Source organism: Carlito syrichta, unplaced genomic scaffold (assembly GCF_000164805.1).
Source record: "Carlito syrichta isolate Samal-C Ts95f unplaced genomic scaffold, Tarsius_syrichta-2.0.1 Scaffold316213, whole genome shotgun sequence".
NCBI lineage: Eukaryota > Metazoa > Chordata > Mammalia > Primates > Tarsiidae > Carlito > Carlito syrichta.
In genome coordinates this window covers 70,762-81,054 of record NW_007260309.1, presented here as the reverse complement: position 1 = coordinate 81,054, position 10,293 = coordinate 70,762, and the positions used below count along the sequence as shown (strand labels likewise).

Here is a 10,293-nt window from a genome sequence, read left to right as displayed (position 1 = left end):
TGCTACCACATTCGGCTAATTTTTTTTTAAATTTATTGTAGAGATGAGATCTCACCAAGTTGCCCAGATGGGTCTCGAACCCGTGGTCTCAGGCAATCCACTTACCTCAGCCTCCCAAAGTGCAGGGATTACAGACTGAGCCACCGAGCCCGGCTGGAATTAGTTGTTTTTAACCGCAGAAAAGAAACATTTGATAGGAAAGGTATTCCCAGGTAGGATATCAGATACTCAGTGGCCTCTGCGACAGGTGCCACTGCCACATTCACCTCCTGCCTGCATCTTTCTCTCTGATCCAGCTTTTGTTTTTATAGAAATAAGAGAAGTGAGGCCAAGAGAAGTTAATACCGGTCTGACAGCACATAGCTAGTTAGTAGCAGAGATAGCACTATAGTTCTGTTTAGTTTTGTTAGAGACAGGGTCTCATTATGTTGTCCAGGCTGTTCTCAAACTCCTGGGCTCAAGCAATCCTCCCTGCCTTAGCCTCCCACCAACTGCTGGCAGGTGAACTATAGGCATGAGCTACATAAAACTACAGTTTTTATGTTAAATATAACCCAAAATAATATTCATAAAATTATTTCAAATTTCCTTGAGTATTTCTATCTACCAAGCTTTTCTAGTTATTTAGTATAGAAAGGGATGCTCAAAGTCAATTTTCTTGTATCTCCAAATTTTTACAGTGCAGTGGGAGGAGAGATCATTACCATTTAAATCAGAGATATATTTGCATCCTTCCCCTGAGGGCCTGACAAACTTCCCAAAGGAACTATTGCAACTGCTTCTTTCTTTTTTTTTTTTTTTTTTTGAGTTGGAGTCTCACTCTGTCCACCCAGTCTGGAGTGCAGTGGCTGCTCCCGGCCATCACAGCCTCGACCTGCTGGGATCCGGCGATCCTTCCGCCTCAGCCTTCCAAGTAGCTGTAACTACAGATGCGTGCTACCACACCCAGCTAATTTTTTGATTTATTGTAGAGATGAGGTCTCACCAAGTTGCCCAGGCGGGTCTCGAACCTGTGAGCTCAGACAATCCACTCACCTCAGCCTCCCAAGGCACGGGATTACAGGCTGAGCCACCAAGCCCGGGTTAATTTTTTTGATGTATTGGAGAGGCGAGGTCTTGCCAAGTTCCCAGGCTGATCTCGAACCTGTGGACTCAGGCAATCCTCTCACCTCGGCCTCCCAAAGTGTTGGGATGACAGGCTTGAGCCACCGCACCTGGCTGTAAAACTCTTTCAAACAGATTTCTGGCTGCGGCAGCAGGCTCGCTGATCTCAGTCTCACCGGGACCTTCAGTCTCACCGGGACCGTCGGCGAAGAGGCCGAGGCTCCTGTGAGCCGGAGTCTGACTCCGGAGACTCGGGGAGGGGGAGGGGCCCGTCTTGCTGGGAAGGAGGCGGAAAGCCTTAGAGCAACCGCAGGGCCGATTTCAACCCCGACTTGCCTCCGCTGAGAAGGAGGGGAGGAAGGATGGCAGCTGGGCTCTGGCTGATGTTGCGAGCCAGCTCAAGGAGGAGAGGGCAGCCGCTGCGTGCGACGGGAAGATGGAGAAGGTTGAAAGAAAAGGGAAACGGAGGACGAAGAAGCCGCGTCTGAGACACTGGAGCAGGCGGAGGAAGCCGAGGGGGGCCTGGAGCGGAGGAGCAGGAGGGCCTTCAAGAGAAAGAGAGAGCCGGGCTCGGTGGCGCAGCCTGTCATCCCGCGCCTTGGGAGGCCGAGGTGAGGGGATGGCCTGAGCCCGCGGGTTTGAGCCCTGCCTGGGCAACTTGGCGAGACCTCATCTCTACAATCAATCAAAAATTAGCCGGGCGTGGTGGCGCGCGCCTGTAGTTCCAGCTTCGTGGAAGGCTGAGGCGGAAGGATTGCTGGAGCCCAGTAGTTCGAGGCTGCAGTGTCCGGGAGCGTGCCACTGCACTCCTGCCTGTGTGACAGAGTGAGACCCCAACTCAAAAAAAAAAAAGAAAGAGAGGGGAGGCTCGGGGCACGAAGAGCGGAGACCGACGCCTCATCGGCAGAGGAGAACAGCCTCCCCAGCAGACACACTCCAAGTGACGGATCCAAGAAGACGAAGAAAGGCCAGGAAGCAGGACGGCTTGTCGAGGTGTCTCTCAGGGCGCCGGAAGCTTGTCGTTCCAGGATGTGAACTTCTCCCGCCCTCCTCCGAAGGCCGTCACAGCCGTGGGCTTCCAGTGGCCGGCCCCCACCCGGGAGGCTTGCACCCTGCGGGTCTGCTGGGAAGGACACCTGTGCCTGGGCAGCCACGGGGACAGGCAACCCTGCAGCTTCGGCCCTGCGGTCTTGGAGCGTCGGAGCCACAAGGCCCGCCAAGACCCGGTGACCCATGTGCTGTCGCTGGTCGCCCCCAGAGCTGGCATCCGGGTGCCCTCGGTCCCCAGGTGCTGGCCCGGTTCTGCAGCAGCGCCACCTGCCTGGCTGTGGGCGGCCTGGACCCGCAGTCTCAGAAGGCAGCTCTCCGGCAGCCCAGCGTGCTCATCGCCACCCGGGCTGGCTGGCCGCTCACCTCCACAACGGCCCTGCCTTCCTCCGAGCAGCGCCGAGGTGCTCATCCTGGACGAGGCCGGCAGGACACCGGGCGAGGACTTTGGGGAGCAGATGCAGGAGATCACCCGGATGTGTTTCCACCACCGCAGGCCGTGCTCCTCTCGGCCACCATGACGGACCAGGTGACAGATCTGGCGTCCGTCTCATTCGTGAGCGGCAGCACCGGCACGGCGCCCTTCCTCGGCAGGAGTTCATCCATGCCTGGCCCAGCCGGGAAGGAGACCGCGGAGCCATCGTGGCAGGCCGCGGGCGGGAACCTTGACCGACCACGCGATGCTGCTCACGGAGGCTGAGAAGCAGGCACACCACATGCATGTCCTCCTGGGACTCCTGGGCTGCAGGTGGGCGAGCTCTGGTCACCGGTCGCAGATGCAGCAGCTGGAGGCCCTCCGGCGCTTTAAGGACGCGCAGGCTGACATCCTCATGGCTGTGGATGTGGCAGCCGTGGACTCGATACTGAGCCAGTCGAGACGGTCAATTTCACACTGCCCAACATTGTCCAACACTGCGTCCACCAGGTGGGGCAGACGGCACGTGCCAGCCGGGCCAGGGGCTCCGTCTCTCTGGTGGGAGGGGAGGGGCGAAAGATGCAGACGGGACTGCGAGAGCTGCCGCGGCCCCAGTGGAGGCCCAGGCGTCATTCTCAAATTCCGAGACGAGACTGAAACGTGGAGAAAGATGTGTATGCGGTGCTGCGGCCGGAGGCGGAGGAGAAAGATGCAGTAGTCAGAGGCCCAGATGAGCCCCGCCAAGTGGCCCCTGGGGCAGGGAAAGGAGGCCGCAGGCCAGAGCTGGAGAGGAGTCGGTTCCAGACCAGAGGAGAGAGGAAGAAGGGGACAGGCGCCCAGGCTCTGCAGGACTTTGGCTTGGCCTTAAGGGGAAAGGAGCAAAGGAAGAGGCTTCTGACGCATGACGCTAGGAGGGCAGGACAGAGGACAGCCGAGGCAATCCTCGAGGCCCAGACGCCGGCTGAGTGGCTGGCCCGGAGGACCCGAAGGGCCAGGCGTCAGCGCAGCGCCCGGGGAGGAGCCGGCGAGGGGCCCCGCCAAGGAGAAGCAGGGGAGGAAGTCCATGTTTGATGAGGAACTCGCCAGCACGAGCAAGCAGGCCCTGGAATGGCCCCAAGCTGGCCCTTCCTTTGAAGAGCGGAAGCAGCGGGGCTCGGTCCCCCAGCTGCGAGGAGCGAACCTCAAACCGAAATCCAGACGCAAGAGGAGGAAGTGGCCATGGCGCCCTGGAGACATTTGTGGGCAGCCCTCACATCCCCTCCCTGAAGGAAGTCATCCTGGCTTGGTCTTTTCTCCATTTGGAAACACATTTTTACCAGTCTGTCATCTGTGCATTAAAAGAGGAAAAGTTGGGGAAAGCAAAAAACAAAAACAAAACCAGAATTTCTGGTCACTGGGTGGGATGGTGATCGCTGGTCCCAGGACCGCGCCTAGAGAACTGCTGATCCAGGGAGTTCTCGTCCGGCCATCGCCTCGGATGGAGATGCCTGGCCGAGGGCAGGAATTTGGTGGGGCTTCTGGTCTTTAGGAATGGGGCTCCTGGACCCTGTGACTTCAGATGGGTCCGTGTCCTAAGTACCCCTGGCATCTCCTGCGAGTGTGTTGGCCGTGTAGAACCTCAGGGCTCACATCAGACCTGCTGAATTAGAGTTTGCACACAGAAGCTCGAGAAACACTGCCCTGGTGGAATCTGGTTGCCAGTCAAGGGACTTCTGGAGGAACCCAGATCCCACAGTCCAGAAGAATCTTTTGGTCTTACTGGAACAGCGCAGCAAGGGAACAGTAGTGTCCACAGAGCCATCGGTATTAAGAAGCAAACCTGAATTTTTGTAACCCTTGTCTCATTCAGAGAGCCAGAAGATGGGGTAGACTATGGCAGGGAGAGCTCCGAACTGAGAACCAGAAGATGCTGGCCTCAAACAGCCTCCTTGAGTTTTCTCCTCTGTGAAAAACAGGTGGTGATCCTCAGCCTTGGCTGTACCTTAGAATGGTCAGCCTAGGAGCTTCAAAAAAATCCCCATGCCCAGGCTGCATCCTTTGACCAATTAAATAAGAAACTCCCAGGCAGACATCTATATTTTTAAGCCTTTCTAGATAATTTTAATGTTTGGTCGAGATTAAGACCCAGTCGTTTTGGAAACATTCAACAATAGACATTGTGTCACAGTTTCTTAACGTATTTAAACAGGTCAGGACGGAAGCAATGCTCTGGCCTCCTGGCTCCCAGCAGACGAGTCATTCAGTCTTACAAGAAAAGGGGGAGGGGCCCTGGCACAGTGATTAAAGATGTCCTTGTTTCCCAGCTAACCTTCTCCTAAGATGCTCTTTAGGAAGTGGGTCTCCTGGTGTTTAACTGACCACTTATAAAGAAGGCTCGATCCTAATATATCCGGCAACTAAGAAATCAAATTTTGACATCCGTGCTTTCAGAGGAATCATATTTCCTCAGCGCTGTTGACTCAACTTGTTGATGACATGCCTGTTTTTTTCCTTCCTCATCAGAGCCTCAGAAGCTCAGGGGCTGGCTGTAAGTCCCTCTTACCTCTCTTCAGTGTTTCTAAGCTTGTGCATTCTTCTGTTGTCCGTGTATATCCCTTATGCTTAAACAAAGTCAACAGGGCTCAAAATATCCAAACAGACAATTCTATACACATTTCCCCTTGAGACTCATCAGCAACCCTTGGCTGAAAATCCAACTAACCTGGGTGAGTTGGCCAAACCCTTGTGGCCACGAGGATTCCTTAACGGGATCATTGGGAAAGGTTTCAATGGGACTTCGGTCTCCATGCCGAAATACCTGAAAACAGATATGAGACAGTAATGTCACAAACTTCATTTGGGTGTTTTGCTTCTGCCCACCATAATAACTTTTCCTCTAAACCCTGGTTCTCAACCTTGGCTGCCCACTGGAGTCGTCTGGGGGAGTTTTAAAAAATTCAGAGGACTGGGTCTCACCCCTAGTGATGTGGGTTTGATCAGCTGGAGTGTGGCCAAGACATCAAGAGTTTGAAAATCTCTCCAGATAAATCTCAAGTTAAGACCACTATGCTAAGCACACAGATATTTGTCCCGTGTTTCAGGGAAAGTAAGGTAATCAAGGTGATTGACCGTTAGAAGGCAGGTGACACATTTGTGAAGATGAGATTTGATATTGGATAGGACAGGAAGGAACACAAAGTTGACAGGAGCACTTCACTGCAGGCAAACTCTGATGAGAAATTGGCCTCTCTTAATTATGATTATAGTAACAAGCGTGTGCCGGGCTTGGTGGCTTAGCCTGTAATCCCAGAACTTTGGAAGGCCGAGGTGAGTGGATGGCCTGAGCCCGCGGGTTCGAGACCCGCCTGGGTAACTTGGTGAGACCTCATCTCTACAATAAATAAAAAATTAGCCGGGCGTGGTAGCGCGTGCCTGTAGCTCCAGCTACTCGGAAGGCCGAGGCAGAAGGATCGCTGGAGCCCAGCAGGTCGAGGCTGCAGTGGCTGGGGGCGGCCGCTGCACTTCAGTCTGGGTGACAGAGTGAGACTCCAACTCAAAAAAAAAAAAAAAAAAAGGGCCGGGCTCGGTGGCTCAGCCCGTCATCCCGCGCCTTTGGGAGGCTGAAGTGAGTGGATGGCCTGAGCCCGCGGGTTCGAGAACCGCCTGGGCAGCGAGACCTCATCTCTACAATAAATCAAAAATCAGCCAGGCATGGTAGCGCGTGCCTGTAATTCCGGCTACTTGGAAGGTTGAGGCGGAAGGATCGCCGGAGCCCAGTGGGTCGAGGCTGCGGTGGCCGCTCCTGGGCGACAGAGTGAGACTCCAACTCAAAAAATAAATAAATAAATAAATAAATAAAAATAAATTTTAAAAAAGGGTGCTTAAAATGTTTCATGATAAAAAATGACTTTTAAGTGCCACATCTGATTTGTGACCATTTTGAGTCAGTGGTTTTTTAGTTTTTAGGAGGGTAGGGGTAAAGGAATTGCAGGTAGGGAGATGAGGAAAGCTCATTTTCAGCACGCTAGTAGCACACTTCCGGATTTGTACAGTTGTCATGCTATTTGCGTTGCACATTTTTCGTTGGGGAGGGTAGCCTGGCTCTTGAAATCTGGGTGCTCGGGTCCTAAGATGCTTTGTGAGTAGTATGTCACAACAAACACAAAGCCACTTGCAAGCGAAAGATAAGGAAATAAAGCACGTCAGCGGTGGAGGATGAGTGAGGTCTACACCGCGATACGGAGAAGGAGGCACCAGGCCTGGCTTGGCCTAGGCCATCTGCTCCCGTCCCTTCTGCTCCCTGGCGAAGAGGCTCCATCGAAGAGTAAGCCAAGAGCCCATGGCCAAGGGCCTCCCAAAGGCCCTGCCTCTTAATGCTGTTACGCTGGGGTTCAGCTGCCATGTGAGTTTTGCAGGTAACAGCTGCTCAGAGCCTAGCACCCTCGATCCCGTCCGTGTGAGCCTTCACACCTAGAGCAGTGTGCACCCTCTGGGACTAGACTGGAGACTCACAAGCCATCACGTTCTCCTTTCCAGTTTGGCTCAAGACACGTTACGAACCTTTGGGGGGATTCTGGAATCGACCTGAAAGGGACCTTAGCTCTTGACACTAATCTCCTCTCCCTATTTTATTGGGGTGTATTCTAAGTCATGGAAAGCACTCGATGCACAAAGATGGCCATGAATAGAAGCCTATCCTATTTTGTTCTTTTAGGAATTGAGAAATAGATCCCTTGATAAAGAGGATTAAAAAGTAGAATAGTCTGGGCAGAAATTAGTCATATAAATGAGTGTCATTTCAGAGGTAAGAAGGAAACCAACTGAGATGAAAGAAACCAGGGCCGGGCGTGGTGGCTCATGCCTATAATCCCAGCACTTTGGGAGGCCAAGGTGGGAAGATTGCCTGAGCCCATGGGTTGGAGACTAGCCTGGGCAACTTGGCGAGACCTCGTCTCTACAATAAATCAAAAATTAGCAGGGCATGGTGGTGCACACCGGTAGTTCTAGCTACTTGGAAGGTTGAGGTGGAAGGATCACCTGAGCCCAGCAGGTTGAGGCTTGTGGTGGCTGTGAGTGTGCCACTGCCCTCCAGCCTGGGTGACAGAGTGAGACTTCAACTCAAGAAAAAAAAAAGAAGAGAAATCAGTGTGAGAATATGTCCTGCACTCCCCATGGAGAAGTCGAAACAAGACTAACAAGACTTTAATCTGGGACCCTGGAAGAATACAGAGACCTGCAGTCAAGGAAGTGCTGAAAACTGCTTTATATTGTGTTTCTATCAAAAGGCGTCTGGGTTTTCAGTTGGTTGGACCTGGATGTAAACCCCTGCTTTGTCAATGACTAGCTGGGTGACCCTGGGAAAACAATTTAACTTAGCAGTCTGCGTGCCTCAATTTCGCTCTCTGCAAAACAAATAATTTACCCTGCAGGAGCATTGTGAGAACTGAATGTGTGATATGTAAAACCATCAGTATGGTACTGAACACACAGGCTTCAATATACGGGATTTATTATTAGAGTTGTTACTGTTTCTTTTGTAGTTGTACTTATATTATTCAGACATTTGGCTTGGATACTTCCTTTCTTAATTTTTTTTTTTTGAGTTGGAGTCTCACTATGTCACCCAGATTGGAGTGCAGTGGCTGCTCCCAGCCACCGCAGCCTCGCCTGCTGGGCTCTGGTGATCCTTCCGCCTCAGTCTTCCGAGTAGCCAGAATTACAGGCATATACTACGACGCCCGGCTGATTTTTTGATTTATTGTAGAGATGAGGTCTCGCCAAGTTGCCCAGGCGGGTCTCAAACCCGCGGGCTCAGGCAATCCACTCACCTCAGCCTTCCAAAGGCGCGGGATTACAGGCTGAGCCACCGAGTCTGGCTATACTTCCTTTCTTGCTGGCAATAGTTTGAAGCCATTGTCAGCAGATGAGCACTGCCTGTTGAACAAAGGTAAGGGTAGCCCTCTCCTTCCAGACACAGCTCTCTCGTTTCTAATCATCTAGAGGAGTAGTTAATTGTTCCTTTGGGATTAGAGCACTTTGAAAGTTTTAAGCTCCCATAGGAGTAACCTCATTGGCTGAAAAGTCCTGAACCAATACAATTTTTTTTTTTTTGAGTCGAAGTTTCACTCTGTTGCCCAGGCTGGAGTGCAGGGGCATGCTCATGGCCACTGCAGCCTCAACCTGCTGGGTTCAGGTGATCCTTCCCCCTCAGCCTTCCAAGCAGCTGGAACTATAAACATGTGCCACCATGCCTGATTTTTTTTTTTTTTGTAGAGATGAGGTCTCACCATGTTGCTCAGGCTGGTCTCAAACCTCTGTACTCAGGTAATCCTCTCACCTCCACCTCCCAAAGTGCTGGGCTTACAGACGTGAGTCACTGTGCCTGGCTGAGCCAACACAATTTTCCCGATCAATTCACCACCCTGGAAATTTGCAAGATGCATTGGCATGAGGCCGGAGAGAAGCTCACAGAAGCAAACTGCAGTGACCTCCTACTGGGCTCTGCACCAGCACTCAGCACAGCGGTCTCCTGGCAAGTGTCTTTGAGAAAGCTGCAGTCTTCAGAGACAGCTCTGCTGTTTCTTGGCTCCAGGGACCAGGAACCACGCAGAAAGGGGTAGAGGTTGTGTGTAAGCTTGTGTGTGAACTGAGCCAGGAGACCTGGCTTTTGCTTTCCAGTAAAGAGTTTTATCTGGTACATCTTTCCTTTTTTTCTTTTCCTTTTTTTTTTGAATTGGAGTCTCACTCCCCTGTCACCCAGGCTGGAGTGCAGTGGCACGCTCACAGCCACTGCAGCCTTGACCTGCTGGGGTCAAGCGATCCTTCTGTTTCAGCCTTCTAAGTAGCTGGAACTACAGGCATGCGCCACCACGACCAGCTAGTTTGATTTATTGTAGAGATGAGGTCCCGCCAAGTTGCCCAGGCTGGTCTCAAACCCGTGGGCTCAGACAGTCCTCTCATCTCAGCCTCCCAAAGTGCTGGGATTATAGGCGTGAGCCACCACGCCCGGCCCAGGTACATCTTTTCAAAAATTGACCTAGAAGTTCCAGATTTGCCATCAGGACAGTTACATTTTGGGTCCCAGTATACCCAGTACACCAAAGATAAGTCCCAGCTCCCTTTTTGTTACTTCTATGTGATACCAAGATCGTATCATATGTCTTACAGGTATTTGGGGGGTACTGAAATGTAACAAGTAAAGAGCCTGGCATCTGGTAGACGCTCACAATCTGATAGCTATAATTGCAATAGCTTAATAGAAGGGAAGCAGGTTTATAGGTCTTGAGAATCCTGTGCCTGTGTTCAAAGGTGTTGGACAAACACGAGTCATGAAAGTGAGGGCACATCAAAGGGTAGCAGTCCGTAGCCTATAAAGCAATGAAGGAAAGGACCAGCGAGTTAATGGATTCATAAGTCAATGAGTTGAGTCCATTTAACCCTTGGAGTTGCATTTCGAATGTATGTTTCTCCAGTTTTTATTGGGCCACAGGCCCAATGCTGGGAAGAAAACTAATCAGACTGAAAAGAGGTGTACATACTTCATCCGTGTGAAGATTAAAAGAGTAGATAGAAAACAACCCTGACATTTTAATTTTCTGGTTGTAGGAACAGTATAAAACAGACACCTGGGTTACTTGTGTGAGTGCATGCTTATTTATTTATTTATTTTAGTTGGAGTCTCACTCTGTCACCCAGGCTGGAGGGCAGTGGCATACTTCAGCAGAGCCCCTACTGGGCTCAAGCGATCC

General features: G+C 51.8%; 1 protein-coding gene across 2 annotated transcripts in view; it reads right to left on the bottom strand.

Annotated features, from left to right (window-relative positions):
- ACPP (acid phosphatase, prostate) overlaps positions 1-10,293 on the bottom strand; it is a 51,542-nt gene that overhangs the window by 34,361 nt on the left and 6,888 nt on the right. For both annotated transcript variants that reach the window (XM_008073925.1, XM_008073926.1), the window contains exon 2: positions 5,268-5,363. In XM_008073925.1, coding sequence (XP_008072116.1) covers positions 5,268-5,363 — 96 coding nt within the window. The remainder of the gene's footprint in view (positions 1-5,267; positions 5,364-10,293) is intronic.